Source organism: Pogona vitticeps, chromosome 6 (genome assembly GCF_051106095.1).
Source record: "Pogona vitticeps strain Pit_001003342236 chromosome 6, PviZW2.1, whole genome shotgun sequence".
Taxonomy (NCBI): domain Eukaryota; kingdom Metazoa; phylum Chordata; class Lepidosauria; order Squamata; family Agamidae; genus Pogona; species Pogona vitticeps.
In genome coordinates, this window is record NC_135788.1 from 108157832 (window position 1) to 108183694 (window position 25863).

The following is a 25863-nucleotide window of genomic DNA, read 5'->3' on the forward strand; positions in this document are numbered from 1 at the left end:
CACTTTACAACTGTATCTGCATTCTTGGCATGCAAGGACTGAGTGCGGATTGAAATGAAGTAGAGGCACAGAAATAAGCTGCCACGGATGCACGGGCTGAAATGGGCTTGTTGCATTTTGGTTTCAGGGTTCCCCCGCTGTAAAATGTGATACATGTTTTGTAGTTTGCAATGATGGAATGTGGCATATCTGGATGGTATTGGTTTGGTTACTGGGAGCCTGGTTTAACCTATGAGCATGCTTTGCTTGGAGATAACAGACTTGAAACAAGATGCAGTTACTATGCTGGGAATTTTCATTCTCTTCCAGACCCATAGCTTGGAGAAGGTACCTTTTTTACTATTCCCATAATCCCCTTACCACTGGATATGCTGGTAAGTGGATTCTGGGCTTTATTGTCCCAAAACAGTAACTTTCCCAAACACCTCCCAAAATCACATGCAATTATTGAGTAATGTTTTACTATGTCCACCTGGCTTTGTCCTCCATCTGGATTCCCAGAATCCTTTGTCCCAAGAATGAGCCACTGTGTTTGGGGATTCTGTAAAGAATTATAAGGAGAATGCACAGATCCGCACGCAAGAGACAGAATGGATGTAAAGTTCTGTCTCAATAAAAATAAACTGTCCTAGATTTCTGGCTTGCATTGAACCAGACAGACTGAACTACCAGGCAAATGGGGGTTGGGGGGTGGAGGTGGGGAAGAGCAGAATTGGAGATTTTTTCTGCCTTGCAGACAACTGGAAAGTTCATCATATCTTCTTTCCAAATGTCAGCTGCCATCTTCCTGTCCTGCTGGCTGTGTCCTGTGTCTTTCTTTTTCACTCTTTTTGTTCCCAGAGGCAAGAGAAAAGATTGCAATGGTGAGGTGAAATCCAGCTGTTAAAGGGGGCATCACTGGAATGGCTCTCCCAACCCCCTAAAACCTTTCTCTGCTTTTATTTATTGATTTCCAGTACTGTGTCTCTTGGTCCAGAGACTTTCAAGGCAGATAACACTGTCAACCGTAAAAACAATAATCAGAGGAACAGAATAGCAGTTCCAAGGAAGGACTTAAAAGTACAACATGGGCACAGTGAAAAAAAAGCAGTCAGAAACAAAACTGTTGGTGGAGGAGAAATTTTTAAAAATCACTTTACCTGCAGTCCAAATGCTGAAAAAGCCAGCACATTATTTATTTTATTTTAGGAAGGTAGATCTTTTGAAGAATCTTGATTTTATTATGTATTTTGTAGTGATCTCAAATGGCTGGAACTTTTTTTTTTGCTTGTGATGTGATCTCTGATATTTGTTTTTTTTTAATGACATTTTCTCGCTCTGTATTTTTCTGATTTTATTTACTTTGCTTTGGGTGGTTTAAAAAAAAAGACACAAGTTGGGGTAGAAATCAAATTAAGATCACTCTGTAATCATCATTGCCATCACTAACTTATTAATACAGTGAAGATCATCCAAGCGTGGATCCTTATGTAGCCACAATAGCACCATCTGCAAGGGTGCAACTGGGAAAAGTGTAAAGTTTGCAGGAGCATACAATTTTGGAAAGGGAAAAAAAACACAACTTCTTAAGAGAAAGACAGAGAAAGCAGACCAGATCAGACTAATAGGAACTGATCAGTCACGGAAAGCTGGCTGGTGGGGGAAAGTGGGAAGACTGGGAGGGGGCACAGAATGAAATATCTCAGGGAAGACACTGGGTGGCTGGAACACTGAACAGGAGCACTTCCCAGAGAAATCTTTTGTTCCATATACTGTACCTACTTTTTCCAGCAATAGTAGCTGGAACAACAACAATTATGTGCTGTCAAGTCAATTCTGACTTATAGCAAAAAAATATATAACTTGCCATCTTCCAAAAACCCGTTGGAACACCAGGTAAAGAAGGTTTCAGAAAATGATGACGTCAAGAACCTATGGATTTTCCAGATCCAAACTATCACCTTGAATATAACACACCAGACACAGTAGTAATAGAATAAAGAAATGTCCAGATCATTGACATGGCAATTCCTGGGGATGCCAGAGTTGAAAACATAGAATTGGAAAAACTAACAAAATACAGAGACCTGGCAAATCGAAACATCTTGCTTGGGGATGAAACATATGTCAGTGGTCCTGTAGTCATTGGGGCTTTGGGAATAATATCAAGAAATTTCACATAGTATTATAAGCAGTTGCAGATCTCAGAAATAATACCATCAGCTACAAAAACCGGCAATATTAGGAACAGCATACATACTGCGCCAATATTTAACAGATATTTAGGATTTTGGTTAAAACTTATCATATGATACCAGTCAATGTTTTTATAATTTTGATTGACTGTGCTTGATATTTTTAATAATAATAATAATAATGATAATGATAATGATAATGATAATGATAATGATAATGATAATAATAATAATAATAATAATACTAATACTAATACTAATACTAATACTAATACTAATAATAATAATAATAATAATAATAATAATAATAATAATAATAATAATAATAATAATAATAATAATAATAATAATAATAATAATAATATCATAATAAACATGTGCTGTCAAGTCAATTCTGACTTATAGCAATCCTTTTCTAGGTAGTAAATACTCAGAAGTGGTTTGCCCGGGCACCATACAGCTTGCCCAAGACCACACAGGCTGGCTCTACTCGTAGAAGGCACGGTGGGGAATTGAACACCCAACCTCTGGCTTTGCAGCAAGATACCTAAACCACGGCGCTATCCAACCAGCCAATAAAATATTAATGCAATAAAACATTAATCCTATTATTAGGCCCTCCTCTCAGTTCTACCAACTTCCCAGCTCATTTATTGAGGGCACAAGAGAGGGTCTTCTCAGTGGCTGCTTCCAGACTTTGGAATGTGCTGCCTTTAGAAGCCAGGTTGGCCCCCCTCCCTCTTGTCCTTCTGACATACAGGCAAAGACTTTTCAGATAGGCTTTTAAGCAATGGGGGGGGGGCTGTTTTGGAATGCTGTTATGTACTGAATTTACAGATTTCTAAATGGTTTTCCCTAGGAAGCTGGGCTGAGGCTGAAGGCCAGTATGTTTGCATGGACATTTTGCTGAGGAGTTTTTTTTTCCTGGGCTTTCTTTTGGTCTCCCCCACCACATGGCCTGGGGGATGGGGCTTTCTGCTTTAAATGAGCGTTTCCCAGGACTGTGTGCCTAACGGCACATGAAATTCTCAAATTCTCTGATTCTGTCTCTGGCCCTAATATGGTAAATAGGAAAGCCAATTAGATTTGCATACACCTGGGGGGCAGGAATGTTTTAAGGGTCAGATCATACTTCCACACTATTAAAGAGCAGGCCGGGTAGGTGGGGCTCATCAGCCATGGAAGGCAGCCCATCTAGGAGAAGGAAAACTCCGATTTCAAACCTCCACTGCCTTGTGGCTATATCCACTAACGGAAAAGGCATCAGGAGTTAACCTAGAGGCAAAATCCGGAGCCGGAATCCCGAAGGCAGTTTGTGTTGTTCTGCCAACTCCTGCGACGTTGCTGGAAGCAGTTGTATTGGCTCTTGCCTTTCCATTGGACCATTTCAGCAACGTGGAGAGGGGGGATCTGCTGCTTGGGTAACAGCCTATCCTTCATATTCCTTTACCCAGGCTTCATGCTCTGGAGAGGACACTCCTCAATTCAGAGCATGTTACCATAGTCTCTCGAGACTGAAGGATGCCTATGCTAAATGCTTTAAAAATGTATTCACTTGTGGTTTTAATATTGATAGGTGTTTAATTCTTTTAGTATAATTTCTCATGTGATTATTGTATATTGTTGCGATTATTGTATATCAATAACACAAATGAAATAAATAAATAAATAAATAAATAAATAAATAAATAAATAAATAAATAAATAAATAAATAAATAAATAAATAAATAAGAGTTGCACAAAAAGGTTTAGGACCTCGATACTTGGCGGAACGCCTTCTCCCACCTAGATCTACCCGTGTCACTCGTGCGAGCCAGGAGGTGAGGCTGAGGAGCCTAACGCCGAGAGAGGCCCGAAAGGAAAAGACCAGAAACCGGGCCTTCTCGGCGGTGGGTCCTCGCCTTTGGAACAACTTGCCCCCTGAGATTCGCGCGGCTCCCTCGCTGGGCATTTTTAAGAAACAACTAAAAACATTGATGTATAGGCGGGCCTTCCCAACAGAAAACCCTTGACGATCTTTTTTTCTTATTCTGTTCTTTATTTTTTTTTTATTTACGTTTCTGCTGTAAAGTCTTAAAATTACATTGTTGTTTTTACTGTAAGCCGCCTAGAGTGGTCTAATATGATCAGATAGGCGGGATAGAAATAAAATAAATAAATAAATAAATAAATAAATAAATAAATAAATAAATAAATAAATAAATAAATAAATAAATAAAGACAAATGGAGAAGAAACCAGGAACTGGACTTCTCTAAGGAGTGCATTCCCACAACTAAGATTCAACATCTGTGATACTCCAGATTCTACAGAAGAACACCAGCAAATCTTACTCCACCTGTTACCTGCAAATGATAAAAGCATGGTAATTAACCTGTGCTAAGTCAATTATGTGCTGTTAAAACTATTAGAATAAATGTTTTTTGAAAGAGGGTTGTTCTATGCTTTTGTCAACCATTTTCCACTCTCCTTCATTAATTATTGCATACCCTTAGATAATATTGGTCTCCAGGTATACCTAGCTCTTCTTTTTCCACAGTTTTTTCCATTTCTTGTTCTTTCTTTTCTTTTCTTTTCTTTTCTTTTCTTTTCTTTTCTTTTCTTTTCTTTTCTTTTCTTTTCTTTTCTTTTCTTTTCTTTTTGCTCCTGTGGAAAGTTGGCTACAGAGAAGATTAAATACATGCATTGTGTCTTCCAGTAGCTAGTGTGAACAGCCTTCTGACTGAGTTTGAAAAACTCCAATTGCTAGTTCCAACTGGAGTAAACCCATTGAATCAACTGTTAGTCAACAATTACATAAATCTCATTGATCCGGTGAGTCTACTCAGGAGTAACAATGGGAGTTACCAAAACTCTCCCTCCTCAAATTGTTTTGGATTTTCTCTTTTTTTAATGGAAGAGGAGAGCAAGTACAACCAAGTGTGTAAACTCTTACTGTATTAAAATACACAAGCAACACAAACAGGTTTCTTGGAGCAAGGGACTTAAAATTGGGATTGGTGGGGTATTGTGTAGTGTATGTGAAGTCACAGACATCATCAAATGAGAATCCATAGTCCTACTACCAATCAGACAGCGAGGGCAGTGCAGTGGTCACAGTTATCTGGGTTTTTGTATTTTCTGTTTCCATTAATGGACTTGCGTCATCAATGGTTCACAACTGTTTCTGAATAACTACGTCTGCTTTTGCAGAGAGGCTACTTCCCTCTCATTACACTGAGTCATGACATGGTTGCCTGTGGCCTGCCATTGTCAGCTGAAAGGCTTATAAGTTTCAAGCAGGAGTCTTCCAAAGCATCGTCTATAGATCTCTGGTATGAGATGATTGTTTCTCATTCAGTTAATAAGCCAGGACTTACCTGGATTAACTTCCTAGATAGCCAAGATCTGTATGCTAAGAATGGCAAGGTAATGTTCAGGAAAACGTGTCAATCAGTTCCAGCACAAAGAATCGAGAGGGTCCTCTGGCTCCTTGAAGAATAATACTCTTATTATACTGTAAGCCTTCATCGACTATGACCCACTTGATCAGGAGCATTAAGTGCTTTTCATTTCTTTTGCCCACACAGAGAAGCATGGAATGATAGTGACCTTTGGGGTTTGTGTGCTGAAATCCAGCCAGTAATAATCCCTACTTTAACAGGTATGATAGCTTGCAATGATAAGCTAATTAACATATTAGTGTGATTTGTTGTTGTTGTTGTTTTGGTGGGGGGATAACATTTGTCATTATTTAAACAAAAAACAAACGGAGTCGTATACCTTGATGAACTGCATTCTAGTGCTTCCACATTGATGTTTGTATATCTGAATATATATATATATATATCTATGGGCACATACATATGAACACATACATGCACAGTCAAACATTAATACACACAGTGACTGTTCTTTTCCCCTTTTCTGCTTACTGGGCCCTTTTCATCCTATTAACAAGGATCGGTTGTTCCGCAGAAGAGTACACAAGGATTTGTTCCACTGTGTATATACACCACACACAGAGTGCAAGAATCTGTGGATCGGGGCACTAACTCAATACTACCATTGGCAGTGGGAGCAAAATAAGCATCTCTGAAACCAAACACAAAGAAGCAGTATTAGTTGGAACCAAGCAAAAGCTCTTCCAAAACCTGGCTGCACGGATAAGGTGTGGAGAGGTGTGGTCACTACTTGAAGTCTAGTGTAAATACATTAGGAAGCTCCACTAGTGAAGACATTCGTGAAAATCCTGTTGCTTAGCATGATAAAGTACAATATAGTAGATCCACTGAATCAATGGAGACTTAGTGAGTCAATTCCTTTGAAACTTCCATTGATTCAAATGGGCCTACTCTAACTGCAGTTTACTATGCCAAAGTAAGCTGTAATTAGAGTGAAGCCGTTTAAATGAAAGAACTTATGGAGCCATTGACTCACTAAGTCCCCATTGATTCAATGGGTCTACTCTAGTGCAAGTTACTACACCAAGCAACAAGATTTTGGCCATTCTGTCCACACTTGGCACCAGTGAGGTGTGAACAGATTAACTTGCCACAGACCTCTGTCCCTTACTGGAGCCCTCTTCTAAGTATTCTCTGCAGCAGCAGCGGAGTGCTATCACACTCCAGACTGATCTCTAGACACAAAAAAAAAACCCACTGATCTCTAGACACAAATCCAGAATCGTACCCAAGGCAGACATGGAAGGGACCTGTCTTGTGTACTGGATTGTACAATTGTCCTACTGGTTCAGATATGCATCCATGGGTTTTCATGCAGAGTACTGGAGTGGCAAATGATCGGTTATGCAGAACTAATGAGTTCTGCACATTGTTGAGATATGTGTTTCAGAGTCACAGAATACATGGTGTGTGTGTGTGTGTGTGTGTGTGTGTGTGTGTGTGTGTGTGTGTGTGTCAGAGAGAGAGAGAGAGAGAGAGAGAGAGAGAGAGAGAGAGATGGAAAGAAATCAGTCTGGAGTGTGATTATTACTTGATCTCTTTGGCATACAATAGGAGTTAGTCTGCATCTCATGGCCATGCACACAAAGATTCTGATCCCTTCCCCCTCCTAAAATAACACAATCACATACAGCTTTTTGAAACAAATCTAGTTATTCGTCTGTCTCTATCACACACAGCACATCAAATTGTGCATACAGAAAATCATCCCAACAATAGCTTGAAGGGACCATCAGCTGCAAATGTTCCCTTGCCTCCCAAGACACCTGGCATAATTTCCCTTCTCTCTCTCTCTCTCTCTCTCTCTCTCTCTCTCTCTCTCTCTCACACACACACACACACACACACACACACACACACACACACACACACACACACACACACACACACACACACACACACACACACACACACACAGAGGTCCTATCCCTAGTTAACCCTCCCACCCAGCTGCTGCTTGCCTCCCCCTCCTCAAGCCTTTCCCCACCCCGTCTTTCCCTCCCCCCCCACAGGCCCGCCCCCAATCCCCACCCCCTTCCCCCTGCCCTGCTGCTGCTGCCGCCTGGGGAGGAGGCGCTGTCTTTGTTCCGCCAAGGGTTAACCCGGATTGTGTGTGTCACCCAGTTGCCCGGATGCTGATGTAAGGGGAGAGCTTGAGAGATCCCTTCAGATTGCAGTGAGAGAGGAGGCGAAGGACCAGAACAGCCCAGCCCAGCCTCTCTGCCAGCATCCTTCATCCACAGCAGCACCTCTACCATCCAGCATCAGCATCAACAGCCTCGGCTGGACCAGCTGGAGGATGCTGGTACCCGGACTGTAGCATCCTTGCGCTTATCTCCTCCCCTTCCCTTTTCTTTCCTGATGCCCAGCGCATCCTCCTCTCGCTAAATTTGCCAGGATGCCGGCCCCAGCATTGTCCCTATAGGGAAGGATTTCAGGGGGGCCTCTCCTCTCCTTTCCCCTCCCTCCCCTCCCCTCCCCGTCCTACCCCAACCCCCCCTGTTTCTTATTGTTGCTCAGAAGGGTGACAGACAAAAGCCATGTCCGGTGGCAAGGAGGCAGGTGGGGTCCACCCCTACCAGCCACAACAGAGCCAGCAGCACGCTCAGTACGTGGGGCCCTACAGGCTGGAGAAAACCCTGGGAAAGGGGCAGACCGGTGAGTACCTGGTGCTTTTGCGGGAGGGTGCGTTGGAAGAGCAGGCCTGATGCCATGGGGATGGGCAGGATGGAATCCTCTCTGGGTAAGCGGTGGTGGTGGTGATGGTGGTGGTGGGGGAACCTTTCCCCACCCCTTTGGCTTCCCTGCATCTGTCATGGTGGGTGAGCTGAGGGATTGGAGAGGGTGATTGAGGTTAAATTGGCCTGGGCTTGCGGGAAGGGAGTAGAACTGTTTGTCCCACTGCAGAATGGAGGTAGGAGAGAGAGAGAGAGATCAGGAAAAGGAGAGATGAGGTATTGCCCATTTGGAAACTAAATAGATGGGTGGGTGGCATTAAGGGGAAGGTTAGGTTCTTGCTTTCCTGGAGGGTTTTTTTTTGGGGGGGGATTGGGGAGGAAAGTCCTATTTGGGGAAATGGTGGCTGTAAAAGAGGGAGACAGAACTGGTGATGTTGGAGCACCTTAGCTGTGTCAATTTCTCTTTGGGATATTGGCGAAGGGATCTTAGAAGGGTAGGGGTGTTAAAAGGTTTATGTGTGGGGTTTACCTTTTAGGCTCTTGGAATTTCTTCAGCGTGCATGTGGATGGCAGATAAATAGTTTGCTTTAGAGGTAGTAGGCAGACATACAATTCCTTCCTTCCTTCCTTCCTTCCTTCCTTCCTTCCTTCCTTCCTTCCTTCCTTCCTTCCTTCCTTCCTTCCTTCCTTCCTTCCTTCCTTCCTTCCAGAATTAGGCTTTGAAAGGGGTGTCAGCATGTTCCCACTGAGTGGCCAGTCCTGTTTCGTCATTGTAGGGTGCCATAGTGTGTATGTGGTAGGACCAAGGGGTGTGTGTGTATGGATGTGGATGTCCATGTATACACAAATATGTAAATGGAGCTTGGAATGGGAAAGATGCTAGTGGGCCACCCGCCTTTCATAGATCGGGGTCAGGGTCAGTGCCTTTTTTTTCAGGTTCCTGGACCAAAGCAATTGGGGCCTCAAACAGAAAAAAAAATTAGGTGAGGAGATCCCTTAATTTAAGGGGGGGGGAATTACTGCAATGACCAAGGTTGATTAGGAAAAGGGAGAAAAGCACCAGAATACAGTAAATGCCCCAAATATTTAAGCGAGATTGGGACGGGGTGCACCTGAGCATCCTTTTCTGTTTCATCTCTCCATCATTACTGTACCTTGTTGAGAGTGATAGTGGTGCCGGCTCTGTGTGTGTGTGTGTATATGTGTGTGTGTGTGTGTGTGTTCCGGAAAAGCCTATAGATTTCTCTCCCTCCCCCCAGTCTTCTTCTTCTGCTGCAGCACTCTGGATGAATGGAAGAGGATTTTTTTCCCCCCCTACTCTTTGCAGGGAAGCCAATTCGATTGTGCGGTTTAGATTATTGGGTTTGGTTACAAGAGAGATTGTTTGAATAAATGCCTATGGCTGAGCTATGTGACAAAGAGCGAAGGAAGACCGATTTTGTCACATCCCTCCCTTTCTCGGTTGCTAGATGGACGGTTTAGGATGGGAGGTGGAAGGCTCCATCCGTCTCTCTCTGCAATGATGCAGGAAAACCCAAATTGCCAGGCCTGCCTCTCTTTCTCATTCTCTCTCTCTCTCTCTCAGTTTGTGTGTGTCTGTGTGTACAACAAATGTTGTGGCTGAAAAAAAAAGAGAGAGGGTTACTGCAGTGGCAGGGGGAGGGAGGGGAGAGATTGTGACAGAGGAAGAACAGACCCAGGATGTTTATGTGTGAACATGTCCAGGAGAAGTGTGTATTTGTGTGCGTGTATTATAGTCATCATCATAATAAAGATCTGAAGCAGGTAGGTGTAAGAGGCAGATGAGGCACTAGGGGATAAGGGAGGGTGGGATACTGCTGAATAATCAGTTCTCCACTGTGGCAGAGGCAGTTCACGCAAAGATGTTTCAGGAATCAGACCAAATGGATAGACAGAACGATGGAGATTGTTGCCGATTTGGGGGAGGAAAGGCCTAGTTATTTGCTGTACCCCGGAAAGAGGAAAGAGAAAGACAAACTAATGCCTCATTCAAAAGAGCACAGTTCTCGTTCTCTCTCTCTCTCTCTCTCTTTTTGGTCAGATGATCTTGTCACTGTTTTCCTGACATTCTTTTCCCTGTTTTTAAGGAGTGTTCCCTTGTTCCCTTTTGAAAAGGGACACTATTATTATTGGGAGCATCCTCTGTGTAGTCAAGTGCCTTAATAGGGAACAGCTAAGCCCTTTTACAAGTGACTTGCCCAAGGTCACCTAAGGGATGTTTGTGGTGGAAGTAAAAATCAAAACATTCGGTGTATCCCTTCCCAATTGTGTTCACTTTCTCTTTTTCACTGTAGAAGACAGTGAGCTGGGATTCTCCAAAGAGTGAGCGGGGTATGTGGGTGATGAAAGGCGTGTATACCTATGCAATCAAGAAACAATTTGCACATTGGGGAAAAAAATAGTATTTCTAGGCAGAAAAATGGCAAATTTATTTATTTATTTGATTTATATCCTGCCCATCTGGTATATTCTACCACTCTTTATATATTTAGAAATAGGAACAAGTTAGTATATGCTCCTATACCTGAAATACTGCACCAGTAGTGGCCAAAAATCTCAAATGCTGTAGCTGCGATCCATTGTGTAGGCTGCTGTTTTTGCATTTCAGTGTTTTGGTTTAGTTGCTAGACTCTAGTCACTTGATCATCTTTGATTTGGGAGGCCAGTTGGTGAAATCTCTTTGGGGTGGATTTAGAAAAGATTAGTTACACGTTTAGTCCCATTGAAATTAATGGGGAAGCCAATGGGACTCCGGTTTTTTTGGAAATGAAATGTGGTTAACTCCATCTAAATCCAACTTGCTGAATATAACATAGGCATGTCTGTCAAACTTAGAATACTTGCTACAATTTTTATAAAGTATTTGTAGGGAACAGAGCTGGATTTCAAAAATATGAGCAGGCAACACAGAGATAAGCACGTTTTTTAAAAAATATATATGTACAACCCCCTTTTTCTCTTACCTTATGCCAACCATTTATAAAAGGTTGTAACTCAGGGAGTTAGGTGTCTGATGGTAAAGCCAAAGGTTGGGAGTTTGATTCCCTGCTGTGATTTCAGATAGGAGAGCCAGCCTGGGCAAGCTGCATAGTTCTAGCATGCCTCCAGAATAATATATAACTTCTGAGGACTTTCTACCTAGAAAAACCTGAAAGGGGCTGCCATAAGTCAGAATTGACTTGATGACACAATTATGATTATGATGATGATAGCTTACCTTGTGGATGTTGAGAGATCTGTGGCACATGAAAAGACAATGTTTAGATTATCTTTGCTCATAGAATTACGGTAAACAAATATATAAAGTCCAAAGAGAGCTGTAACTCTTAATGTGTGGAATGTAATTAACTTTCCTCACTTGGTGTCTTAATAACTTAGGAGGGTCATCAGCATCAGATAAAAATGCTGGAGCCGCTCTATGGAGTGACATCCTGGATCTAGTCTAGTGGTTGTCAATTATTACCTGTCAACATGTTTTACATCCCAGAATCTTTGACCATTGACCACATTACCTGGGACTTCTGGGAGTTGAAGTCCAAGACAGCTGACCTAGAATCCTCTTGGAGTCACGCAGTGTGTAGGCAATAGCGCAGATCAACCCACCTCTGCACTGTTTTCCATTTTCTGGACTCCTCTGCTTCCTCGGACCAAGGAAACCATTGCATGATGGACCGCAAGCCAAGAAAGAAAAACGAATATGTAACTTCCCTTCTACATGTGGGTTTTTCCTTTTGGAGTCTGGTCCCAGAGGGCTAGAGCTGAAAAACTACTAATCTGCCCCATCATTCTGCCTGAAACATTATGCCCTTAACCCAATAGTCCACTTGAGTCATTTTTAGATTTTTAGAGTTTAATTATCATGGTTCCTTCTCATGCTTTAGATGGCAAAATGTAGTACTTCATGGACTTCAAATGTTGTGGTAGGTGTTTCCTGTGGCATTTGGGGGCCTTCCTGTTCATTCTAATCAGTGGAGCCCTGGACATCTTTCCCAAAGTCCTGCTCTCAGAGCACCACTGCTTATACCAGTCTTACACATGCATGCTCCAATGCTGCTAATGAGGAAAACGTTGTGCCAACCCATATACTCCAACTGTTACTGCTAGAGACAGCCCATCTTTTCCAGTACCTGTCCCTACTAAACTTCTGCTTCTTTATCCCTATTTTTTATCTTTTTTATGAGATGCTGTACTGAAATGTTGGTAGGTGACTTGCTTAGGTTTATGATATTCTGTATCTTTATTTTGAATGGAATAGTGTCACTCTGCAGATTTCAGCTGGCAACCTTCAGTTAAATCTCTCACTGGTTAATGGAAGTACAGTATATGAACAGTAAAATACTCAAGGCCAGCTCAGGACACTTTGCTACCTGAGAACGAGGTATAAAATATCCAGAAGCTAGGTTACTTAAGCTCCTGACGCGGAAAAACTTGCAAGAACCTCTCACCATGAACGGGAACAAAAATATAATAATATGCCAAATAGCAAAGAACTTATTGACCTTTTATGGCATCCTAAATGAGGCAGTCACTTCATCCTGCTTAATGTTTGGTCCAGCCCTAAAAACACTGTATAATATTTCACACCCTGCTCCTGCTGAAGTATATTTTGAAGTTTTAGAACATATTGTAGATAGGACTGTTCACCAAACATTCCTTTAGTCAAAAGAACAAACACAGTATTGGCTTTCAAATAAGTGGTTATTGCAGAATACACAAACACAGCATGTAGCAGCTTGAGTAGAGATTTCGGTAATGTGTCATAGTATGTTTGTGTGGCTCAGGCAATAATCTGTAGTCTAAGAACTGAGGTGCTAATAAGTAGAAGGTATTTACAGTACATAGTTTCATACACAGTTTGGATGTAATGCATTTACAGGTAATAAAATTGCCTCTAACATATGATTTTTGGACATGTTGCTTTTTTTTAGGGTACGGTGAATAATGTTTGCATGCTGTTTCTAAAAAGTTACTTTATGGGGTCCTTTAGGAAGAAGATTTTGGTCATTTTTGTATTTTATTTGTATTTTTAAAAATTGGGTTTAAAAACAAAATGTTGGTAGCCAGTATTGTAATGATTTACTCTTTCAACAGTATATAATGAGTAACATTTTTTAAAAAGGAAAGTTTTGAGGTTTAGTTTCATACTGTCAGGGCCAGCCCTACTGTTTGGAAGAATGAGGAAGCTGTTTGGGGCAAAAGGTGATGCTCTGTGATAAAAGGGCAGCAAGATTTACCGTCTTAATATTGTATTTTTGCTTCTTGGCCAGGGGTTGGCAGAGGTGCTTATGGTATTTTCTGTCTGGAGTGCCTAAACAACATGCCTGGCTTTCTACTATGCTATTTGTCTTGAGTGTGCATTGTGTGTGTCTGTGTGTCTGTGTCATTTGCTACTCTGCCTCAGGAAGCAAAGTTTCTCATTTCCTAATTCCATAGTACCTGAAAAAGGTAGTGGTGGTAATTTCTCAAGTTTTTTTTTTTTTATAAACCAACGAAACTGTATGTGGAAAAACTATCAGCGGCCTTACTATGTGCCTTGTTTTTTGGTACGCTGGGGCTGTGAGCCTGTGGAGCACCTAGCAAGGAAATTGCATTTTGTACCAAGCAAGGAAATTTTGCTTGGCCAGCCCTATCAATTGGCATAGTGAGGTGGCTGCCTCAAGTGGCAGAGTGCTGAAGGGAGAGAAAATGGCTAGTTAAATGCTTTGCTCTTTTACTTTTGGTGCCAGGGAAAGAGGGAAATGCTTGTTGCGCTCGTAATCTCAAGATTAGACCATTGTAACGCACTCTACGTGGGGTTGCCTTTGAGGCTGCTGTGGAAACTTCAGGTGGTGCAGAATGCAGCGGCCAGACTTCTTAGTGGTGTGAAAAAATACCAACATATCTCGCCCACTCTGGCCGCATTGCATTGGCTGCCCATCCGATTCCGCCTCGATACATGGCGGAACGCCTAGTCCCACCAAGATCTACCCGTGTCACTCGCGCAAGCCAGGAGGTGAGGCTGAGGAGCCTAACGCCGAGGGAGGCCCGGAAGGAGAAGACAAGAAATAGGGCCTTCTCGGCGGTGGCTCCTCGCCTCTGGAATAACCTACCCCCCTGATATTCGCGCGGCTCCCTCGCTGGGTATTTTTAAAAATCAACTAAAAACATTGATGTTTCGGCAGGCCTTCCCCTCCGCCAATTCCTGATCTTCCCTTTCTTTCCTTTCCCTAGTGTTTGTTCCATCTTGTCGAAAGTTTTCCCTTTATGTAAAATTGTCTCTATTTATATTGTTGTATTCTTTGTTGTAAGCCGCCTCGAGTGGTCTTAATCAACTAGATAGGCGGGATAATAAATAAATAAATAAATAAATAAATAAATAAATAAATAAATAAATAAATAAATAAATAAATAAATAAATAGTTGGATTTTTTTGCCTTGAGTGTTAGCTAGTTTTTAGCTAGAACATACCTTCACTGAAGTGGGAGGGGATACTGTCTGCTGCTTCACCGGGGCTGCCCTTCTTTAGATGAATTCTTGGCTTAACCAACTGGGAGGTCAACTGACAACCTGCTTGTCAAAGAGACCAATCTTGATCTTCTTCATCAAGACTGAGAAGGGTGTTGAAGCCTGAGAGAGAGAGAGAGAGAGAGAGAGAGAGAGAGAGAGAGAGAGAACTAGAATCGGGTGTCTGTATGCCTTGCTTTATAGAGAGAAGTACAGTACTCCATTTGAAGGACTATCAGAAAACTATCCTCTAATATTGTGGTTCCCAACCTTAAGCCGCCAAATATTCTTAGACTACAACTCCTAGAAATTCTACCCAGCACAGCTAGTGATGAAGGCTTCTGGGAGTTTCAGTCTAAGAATATCTGGGGACCCAAAGTTGGAAACCATTGCTATAACAGAAGGTGTTCTCTATCTTGTGGGGTCCAGCCCAATTCTTTCTTCACACAAAGGGACTGCAAATTTAATTGAGATTTTAGTGGCCTAGTCTTGTTAGAAATACAGTATTGTACTGTACTTCTGTCCAAACGAAGGTAACTTTTTCTTAATTCTCATCTATACGTGTGTCAGCCTATGGAAAATCTATGCCAATACATACCCTTTTTAAATGATGGGTTTTGTTTCCTAAGCCACCCTAATTTAGAAGGAACTCATAGGGCAGAGGTGGCAAACCTATGCCACTCCAGATGCTTTGGTCTACAAATAGCCATATTCAGCCTGTATTGTCAGTGATAAAGGATGGTGGGAGTTGTAGTCCAAAACATCTGGAGTACTAAAGGCTCACCGTCCCTGCCACAGAGAATTGCAATTAGAATATACTGGAGGGATATGGAGTCATGCCAGAAGATGCTTACATATGCTGCTGCTGAGGCAGGCTTCTTAGCCTCTGGAGGTCAGAGAGAATGAGTATACGGCTGCACATTTGAGACAGTAAAGAAGAAAACCCCTGTAAAGGAATTTCTGTGATGATGCAGAAACGATGCCATTATGAGACTATAATAGGTAACAAGGATCTTGGAGCCAAATTAGATTTTTCAGGACAACTGCATATATCTGCCCTGTTCTCATATATGAAGTATGTGGGGAAGTGAAGTCTTCTTTTCATACAAAAGATGTGTGTGTCTCTCTGTGTGTGTCTTTGTGTTGAGAAACAGAAACTCTTCTGCCTAACCTCACGATTCTCTGTATGGAATCTGTAGCCTTAGGGAATTTTCTCCCTGCCTGGCTCCCTCGCTTCTGGTATGGCAACTAAGCAGGGGGAAACTGCTTAAAAGCAATGAAGTGTAAAGAGGTAAAACAAGGTAAAGCAGGAAGGCATAGTGGTTTTTTTTTTGAGATTACTCTCTACATGTCTTTTTGTATAAGGAGTAGAGAGACCCACCCAACCCTCCACTGTTTTCTGTGGAAACAGGGCAGATTCATATTAATATATATATGATAATATTGTGTGTGTACATGCTGTCAAGTCAATTCCACTTATAGTGACCCTTTTCAGTGTTTTCTAGGTGGACGGTATTCAGAAGTGGTTTACCATTCCCTTCTTCTGGGACCTATACAGCTTGCCCAAGGCTACACAGGCTGGCTCTTCTGGAAATCACAGTGGGGAAATGAATTCCCAACCTCTGGCTCCTCAGCCACTAACTCACTGAGGTATCCAGTCAGCTATATGATCACATAAGTCACTTAAATGGTTGCCCTGAAATGAGGCCCTGAAATGTAAGGCCCCTGGTAGAGCTTGGTGGTGAACTAGAGTGATCTTGTAGCCAGTGCTACTGGTCGGTCGCAAAGGAGTAAGTGTGTGTTTGTTTAGGACCATTGCAGCTCTTTCTAGGGCCCCTCTGAAATGCACCAGCGCTCCTCCAGTTTGGTCGCCATGCTAACCATATTGCCGAGAATGCCCCATGTGACCCTGAACTATCTCAAAAAGAGGGCTCGCCTTCTTCTCTCCACCTGTAGGTGAGCAGGGCTGAAACAAAAGACCAAGCAATATCTGGATAGCTCAGTGAGTGAAGTATCTGGCTGTGGAGCCAAAGCTTGAGAGTTTGATTCCCTACTGTGCCTCCTACGAGTAGAGCCAGCCTCTGTGGCTTTGGGCAACAGGAGAGTAGTAAACCATTATCTAACCCATTACCTTAAAAAGCCTGAAAAGGGTTGCTCATAAGTCGAAATCAACTCGATGACACTTAATTATTGTCATTTGATCAACAAAGGAGCATTTCCCATCTCCGTAATGGTCAAATATTCTTAAACGGAATTCATGTTGAGTTCACTTGATATACTCTTGGTACTTGAATTTGAAATGGGACTTGATTATCAAGGAAAAATGCATTAATTTGGGGGGTTAGCCCAACAAGTTATAGGCTGATGACGTTCGTGGTCTTATTTGAAAGACTAAAGGAATGTGGCTGTAGTATAGGGGTAAGAGATTTGGACTTGGTAAAGGTAATTCCTAGTCAGTGAAATTCTCAGGATCTCTCACCCTAAGGAATTTCATAGCATTGTTGTGAAGATAATGATGGGTAGAATGAAAGTCTTATATGCCTCTTTTAAAAATATATATATTAAAGGAAATGCAGGAATAAATACAGCTAACAAGCAAAACAGACAAGGTTGGCACACAATATGATGTGTCAATATGGACTGTACCCAGTGTACAATGCAATTTTATAAGGCCATTCTAACAATGTCATTATATATGGAGTTCTTTTCCGACATATAGTCCATTGTGGAAGTTCATTGTTGACATTGCCTGGTTTAGAATATTTTTGAGGCAGGTACTTCTGATTCATAGGGTTTGTTTTTAATTTTTCTCCAGGGGTCTTGAAGTCTTTACTCATTGCAGGTTTTTATCATGATGTGTTTTGTGCTAAGATAAGAAACGGACAGGCCGTTTGAATGGATTGGGACTCCATTCATTACTTCAAGGTACATAAGAAATAGCATATGCTTTTGTGTAGTGCAAGGTACCAGTTTATAATTGTCTAATGCACATCGTGGTAGAGCTTTAAATACAAATTATTAATACTCATGCGCCATCAAGTCAATTCTGATTTACGGAGTCCCTTTTCAGGATTTTCCAGGTAGAGAATACTCAGAAGTGATTTACCATTGCCTTCTTCTGGGGCTCCCTGGGACTGCGCAGCTTGCCCAAGGCTACATAGGCTGGCTCTGTTCACAGGAAGCACAGTGGGGAGTCAAACTGCTAACCTCTGGCTTCACAGCCAGATATATAAATCACTGAGCTATCCAGCCACAAAATACAAATTGTGGGGGTGCAGGGGGAACCCTACCACAAAATCAGCATTTTTTAAAATATAGGTCAGTTTGTGTTGAGACAAACACATCCATCTATTTCCAGTCTCTGTCAGTTTTTCATACTATAAATCTGTTCAAACATTTCTGTATTTACTGTTTTGAATTCTGGAAAACAACACATTTTCAAAAATATCCACATTTATTTTCTTAACGTACATGTTTGCACATTGTATCCTCAATAAATGTACTTTTACACATCATTCCTAAATATAGCTTTTTTGTCTGCAGCTTTCCCTGATATACACATTTTATGCAGTTCTTTTTTGGTAGGCAATTTTGAGCCACGAATTGCTTCACATTTAAAGAACTGCACAGTTTAAAGGGTAAATGTGTTTTTTCCAATCTTCTTATTCTGGGAAGTGCAGATTAGTTCAGTTTGCTGAACCAGACAAAATTGTATGCTATCCTTAGTTTTGTGTTGGGCTGGATATGAAATCTCTCTCAGGAACAAATGTACAGTATCAGGTTCACACATGCATGCTTGCCCCTTCATCACTGCAGTGTTGAGTGGTGGCTTGCAAGCATCCCAGTCTGTTGCTGCTATCATACCACACACAGGGCTTGCCTTTCACTTCACATTATCTCAAACACAGTTGCCTCTCGGTGGACGTACATTCATCTACCAGTCCTTGAGTGCAGAGAAAGCCATGTGTGAACTCGACAGCAAAAGAGCCTTGTGGCATCTGAAACACTAACAGGTTTTATTGGGCGAAAAGCTTTCTTAAACTACAGCCATCTTCATTAGATGAAGTCTAATACAGATGAAGTGCTTTTGAAGTCAAGAAAGATTATTCCCAATAATCGTGCTACTCTTTCAGGTTCCACGAGACTGTTCTGTTGTTTTGCTGGCACAGAGTAATGTCGCTATTCCTCTGAAAACTCAGACAAGCTCTCTACATGCTTCATTTCTCCATTTGTAGCATGGAAATAATTATGACCTACAGATAGCACTTGCTTTATCAGATGCAATGGATTAGAACCTGGAAAATTACAGCTCCAGAATTCCCTAGTTAGCCCAAACAATTAATAGTTGTTGTGGGTTTTTCGGGCTCTTTGGCCATGTTCTGAAGGTTGTTCTTCCTAACGTTTCACCAGTCTCTGTGGCTGGCATCTTCAGAGGACAGCACTCTGTGCTCTGTGCTGTCCTCTGAAGATGCCAGCCACAGAGACTGGCAAAACGTTAGGAAGAACAACCTTCAGAACACAGCCAAAGAGCCCGAAAAACCCACAACAACCATTAGATCCCGGCCATGAAAGCCTTTGTGAATACACCAAACAATTAACTTTCCCAGCTTCCAGAACAGACTGTAGTGGTCCTCCAGATGAAGTTGAAGGGTAGTTCAGAAAATCCCACAGAATCTCTTTGACTTCTGGAAGACTATGTATTCTCTATCCCAGGTTACACCATAATACATTTGCTAGTCTTTCAGGTACTACAAGAGTCTATTCTATTTGTTACCACCAGAGAATAGTTGGATGGATGAGCAAAGTTGTTCAATATGTTTGCATCCCATCCTTGCTCAGAAGTCAAGAATAATATTTTCTCCATAGCTGTATAGTGAGTGTAGAAGCAACCACCCACTAAGCATCATAGCTGAATAGAGCTTTAACAGTACGGCTTCCTATAGCCAAACTTCTTTTTTTTTTAAACAGGGAGTGGCTTTGTGCTTTAAAATACATTTGGTAGAAATGAATAGATGCTCCATTTTTGTGTTAGAGATGCAAGCCAGCCCTGCCATTAGGCAAAGTGAGGCAACTGCTTCAGGCAGCAGATGCTGGGGGACAGCTATGGCAAACCCACCAGGCATTCCTCCCAAGGCCCCTGTTCATATCCCTCTCTTGAGGACAAAGCATATAGGTTGTTCTGCACACACACACACACACACCATTAAGTCTGTTGGCTCAGGCATGTTGGAAGATGCCTTCCCATTGCCAAAGTTGAGGTACATTTCAAAAATGCTAGCCCAGTCAGCTGTCAATGAAATGGAAGGATGCTCCAATGGGTCCTTGGTCGCAGGCAACAAAATGTTTTGGGCCGGTCCAGTGGAGCTGAGTGAATGGGAAAGTTAAGGTACTGAGCCAATTCTACAACATGATGAAGCTATGTAACATGCAAATAATCAATAGGTTTTCTTCTGCTAGGAAGTGCTATTTGCAAAATATGCTGTCCCCATATGTTATTTTCTTCCATGCTCTCCCAGTCAAACTCAAAGATAAGCTTTTTGTCTTGTCTCTGCTTTGTTGTTGTTTAGTCATTAAGTTGTGTCCAACTCTTCATGACCCCATGGACCAGAGCACGCCAGGCCCTCCTGTCTGCCACTGTCTCCCAGAGTTGGGTCAAATTCACGTTGGTAGCTTTGATGACACTGTCCAGCCATCTCATCCTCTGTCGTCCCCTTCTCCTCTTGCCTTCACACTTTCTCAACATCAGGGTCTTTTCCAGGGATTGCCTCTACTAGTCAGTAACTATAAGAAGCAGGGCCTTTTCAGTGGTGATACCAAACACCGAAATATTTACTTGAACGAAATCAACCTATGCCACCATTCTACATGGTCTGTTAATGGACTTACATGGCTTTTTTTCTGGAAATCTTTAGATGAGGCAGCTGGTTGACTGGGATTTCTGTTGCTGCTGCACTTACTGCTGCTTGGACTATTATGTTATCTCATTGCTTTTGTGTGTGTGTGTGTTTGTGTGTGTGTGTTTCAAATTGTTATATTAGCTTTTTGTTGTTAGGCAGCCTGAAGCCTTGAGAAGATGGTGATAGGTGGAATATAAAAATTTAAAATTAACTAAAATAAAAGAAATGCAAAGGGTGGGGAGTTCCATCTACAGTCCCTCCAAGAAGACCACAAGTAAGCATTGCCTCACCTGTTGTTGTTATGTGCTGTCAAGTCGCTTCCAAGTTATGGTGACCTTAGAAGGGTTTTGAAGAATGTGAGATGTTCCAAGAGTGGTTTACCACTGCCACCACCTTCCACTGCGAAGTGGGGATTTAAATCCAGTTCTCATGAATCCTTATCCAGCAGTCAATCCACTATTTTATCCACTGCCTCTCTACTGCATAAACTAACAAGTATAAAATAGTTATTCTTTTTATAGCATGTTGTCTTTCATATATAACACAAGAATCCTATTCAATTTGCATAGATACTCAGTTTGATTTTTCTTTTGCTGAAAACTTAATGTTATAGATCATAACTCTGTAAAAGCACATTAAAACGTGAGAAGTTTAACCTTAGGACTGCAAAGTTGGAAGGGACTACAGTATATGGATCATCAAATCCAGCCTCTGTCAAGGTGGCAAGGTGGGGAATCGAACTGCCTACCTCCTAAAACCTATCCAGCAGTTTTGTATGGAAAACAAAAACTTTTGGGTGGGTGTCACTAACAGCAGAAACTTTCATGTGTTGTATTTTAAACTCCCACTGTGATATGATGATGGGCTCTGCAGGGAATCTGTAGTGTGGAAAACTGGGGTTTTGTTCAAAAGGAGATACAAGGCTGTCCCTAGTGTTAAGTAGAGTGAGGCAGTAATCTCAGGCAGTAGATGCTGGATTCCTTTAGCTGCTCCTCTTTGTGGAAAACAGAGCTGTGTTTTTTTTCCAGGCAGCCTCCTCTCACATATATAGGATGTACAACAGGATGCTGTCCTATTACCAAAGGTTAAAGTAAGATTTAGTGCCCAGTCTTGTTGGCTTGTGTAGGAGGAATGTGTTTGTGTGTTCCATGTTGCTATTTACCTTGGGCAGTAGAATGTCTTGGGTGGGCGAGGACTTCGGCATATCTATTGTTACTATTACTACTCTCTCAATTTTCATTGTTCCTTTATATAGCTTCATTTGAATACATAGGACTTAATATTTTTACTATTCATTGGTTACAGCCGTGGTTCCCAGCTTTGGGTCACCCAGGTGTTGTTGGACTGCAATTCCCAGAAACCCTGGCCAGCACAGCTGGTGGTGAAGGCTTCTGGGAACTGCAGTCCAAGAACATCTGGGTGACCCAAGGATGGGAACCACTGGGTTACAGTATATCCCATATTTCTTACAACAAACTCAAGTTCTCCTCATTCTCCTTTTATCCTCACAACAACCTGCAAGGTATGATTGCTGAGAGAAAGTTTCCCAAGTATTTCCAGTGAGTTTCATGGCTGAACAGGAATAAAATCTGGGGTTTCCCATTCAAATACTTACCAAGCTCATTCCTGCACTATACACACTATAGACAACAGGGTTGACAAGCCCCTATCCTGAAGGGTGTACAGTTTGAAACAGGCATGGAAGAACAACAGAATAAGGGGGGGAGGGTGGATACATAGGTAAGCAGGGAGAGAATATACGATTATTATTTCAATTATGCATACTTCGGCTTAGTTTCAATAAGGTACAGGGATTAGAAGATGATCCACAGTTTCCCAGAGGAGATGAGATTTGTAGAGGGACTTAAGGAAAATAAGGAAGATGTTTATACAGATGTGTTTCAGACAGCAAGAGAAAATGAGGAGAGTCATTTCAGTTAGCAGAAGATTTTGGAGGAGACGGACAAACCAAGGTGACAGGAAAGGGCATAATTGGATGTAGGTCCTCAAGGATAAGGGGTTCAATATTATCTGCTTCCGGGAACTATGAGGCTCTTAGATTATATGTGCTGGGCCACATCTTTTGGGTGGCCTCTTAAACCTCTAGAGCAGTGGTTTCCAACCTTAGGTAATCCAGGCGTTGTTAGAATGCAGTTCCGAGAAGCCTTCACACCCAGCTATGCCAGCCAGGGTTTCTGGGAGTTATAGTCCAAGAACACCTGCATAACTGTTCGTCTAGAATGACTGTTCGTCTAGAGCGCAGACATTTTTAAAGATTTTTTTTCTACAAAACATGGAGAATCACTCGTACAAATGCCTCCTAAGAATTTTCTGTTAAATGCTATTTTGTGCCATGTCAGCGCCTTGTTTTGTCCTAAAGTAGCATTTTCAGAAAACTGAAGTGATCTTTTGGTGTTTGTGGCATGTGGGAATCCAGGACTGGTGAAGAATGAGGGGTGGGGTGGCATCCGAATCCTGCACAACTTCATCCTTCTAGCCTACCTGAATGAGCAACCACTCACAAGAATCTCCAGCAGTGATGTTTGTTTCTGAAGTTTAGGGGATTTAATTTTTGGATCATGCCTGCCAGAATCCCATGGGCAGCATCTGGAAATTCTGACCATTAAAAAGTCCCGAAAAAGTAACTTTGCCAAGCTTTGTTTCTTATTGGGCTGTTATTTGAACTCTCACTGGAGACATTGACCGCAGAACATTCTGCAGGTAAAGTACATGGCCAGCTGTTGAGGTCTGGATCCTTCCCTCCATCATCCAGATTAATTGCCACTTAAGAATTGTTAACAGGTATGCCTAGCCATCATTCTCTATGGTTATATGGCTGAAAAAGTGGGGAGGAAAAGCAAGCTGATCTCATTTAAGTTGCTGCTGGAACTTTATACCGCTTAGGGAAGTGGGGAGCATGGAAGTCTGTAATAATAACAAGAAAGCCACTTCCAGGGGAATTGAGGGCATGATCTTACAACATAACCTTGAAACACGTTGACTTCAGAAACGCAAGCATTTCCCTACAAGCCAACAGTACATATTGTGGCATGCTCCCTGCTTCTCTTTGCAGTGACAACATCCAGGAGGCAGCCTTGCAAGGAATCGGTTTCCTATAGATGACAAGTGCCTTGGAGATTAGGCTTCAATCCTGCATATATTTACCTAGAAAGTAAGCATCTTTGAACACACCAAGGCTTACCTCTGTGTAAACATGGATAGCGGTATGTTATAAAAGCGGCATCTTAATATTTACTTTATTTGAAACATGCTAGGAGAGCCTAAGGGGATGTGGCAGGGCCGGTCCTGCCATTAGGCAAAATGATGCAACAACCACAGGTGACAGAAGACAGGGGGCAGCAATAACAGCTCCCGGTAATTTCTTCTGAGCCCCATTGCAGTTCCTTTCATTGCAGAATAGTGTACCGTACTGTCTTGCCCCCTGTAAACTGGATAGCTCAGGAGTTTAGGTATTTGGTTGTGGAGCCAGAGGTTGGGAGTTCGATTCCCCACTGTGCCTCCCTGACAGAGCTGAACTCAGGGCTCCATAGGATCCTTCCAGCTCTGCTGTTCTGAGATGATGATGAAGAAACTAGTGTCTTATCCCTTTTGTTAATCTTGAAGTAAGCTTTGGCTGCTAGTCCAGTTGCCCTTTGTACCTGGAATGGATGGGGGGCACCCTCTTGTTCTTTAGTTCCAGAAGCAAAAGGTGTTGGGCTGCGCTGGCCTTGCGAGGCTATCGAAAACTCTTCCTATAAAGGACAGATCAATGGCCTGGCATGAGATGCCAGAGAGATGCCCTGTCCCAACTTTCTTCAGCCCAATCCCAGCCGTCTCTTCTAAATGGCAAAACTGGTTTCTTTCTCCTCTTTTGATCCAGGCCGAACTCAGGTATCCAAGAATGAAACGTGGACAAAGTGTCTTTGCGATGGGAGGGCCATCTCTTCCAGGGATGGGGGCTTGAGTTATCGGACTCACTGTCAAGTCAGATTTAAATCACACCAGTGACTTGACTCAGACTTGAGTTGGGGGGGGGTCCCCATTGACTTGAACTTGACTCATGACTTGGAATCCACGCAACCATCCCTTTTTTTTCTGGTGGAAAGACTTGTTTTTAATAGGGACTCAGACTTGGTGCTTAGGACTCAAGTCTTGGTATCAAAGATTTGGGGACTTGGACCCAAAGACTTGACAACATCCCTGATCTCTTCTGTCAATATCTTCTCTGTCAGTAGCCTTGCTGTTAGCGGTAGTGATCAGTTAGGACCCGATCTCCATCAGGTTTTCCACAGTGCTCCATCAAGAGGACATGGGTCAGGCTAGACTCAACTGCCTTGTGGTGCCCAGAATGCCAGAGTGGGTTGTGGAATTAAAAGGGCAAAAGGCAGTTACCTACAGGTAGCCACTTTCAGATTCCTTTATCCAGCATGATTACTGGCCCTGGAGAATTCTGGGAGTTGTAATTCAAATAGGTCATACTTCCCATCTCTGTCCTGCTCACTATTGATTTCCCTCTGACAGATGTTGCCTCACTTTTAAGTAAATGTGTGTGTGTGTGTGTGTGCGCGTGCGTTTGTGTGTGTGTGTGTGTGTGTGTGTGAAAGAGAGAGGCAGATTCTTCAAGGTCTCTTGGGTATGTTGTTCAAACATACAGGCTAGTATCTTACTGCTAGTCCCAACTAAATTAGTGCCATTTAATCAGTTACGGAATGGTAAATTAAAATGTAAGTAAATCTCATTGAGTCAATGGACCTACCCAAGACTCAATGGAACTGTTTTAGACTAGCAGTAGGAGAGTGGCCGCAGAAAACTTTCTACCAATCTTCTAATAATTGGCTCCTAATGCTGGGAATATCAGCTAACCACTTTGGTTTATTTACCTGTGCAAGAAATTATAGCATTGTTTTTACATGTATGCCCCCCCCCGGCCAGATTCAATGCATGTTTATGTACATATGAAGAACAGACACAGTGTTGTGTGAGATATATCTCTAGTAAGTGAGCACTTGCAAAGAGGTCACAGTTTTGTAGTTATATTCATATAGTCATTGTACAGTCCATTCTCAAAGTAATAAAAATGTTATATCAAGCACAAACAATATTTTGGTAGTACAATGCTACAAAGCAAGCCGTTTGAATTCCAGTGCTTAGCTAGAAATCCAGAACC

The 25863-nt window shown here is 42.2% G+C and overlaps 1 protein-coding gene across 1 annotated transcript in view; it reads left to right on the plus strand.

Annotated features, from left to right (window-relative positions):
• The first annotated feature begins 7763 nt into the window (after nucleotides 1–7763).
• BRSK1 (BR serine/threonine kinase 1) overlaps nucleotides 7764–25863 on the plus strand; it is a 52220-nt gene continuing 34120 nt past the window's right edge. The window contains exon 1 of the mRNA XM_020792663.3: nucleotides 7764–8275. Coding sequence (XP_020648322.1) covers nucleotides 8158–8275 — 118 coding nt within the window. The 5' untranslated portion in view covers nucleotides 7764–8157. The remainder of the gene's footprint in view (nucleotides 8276–25863) is intronic.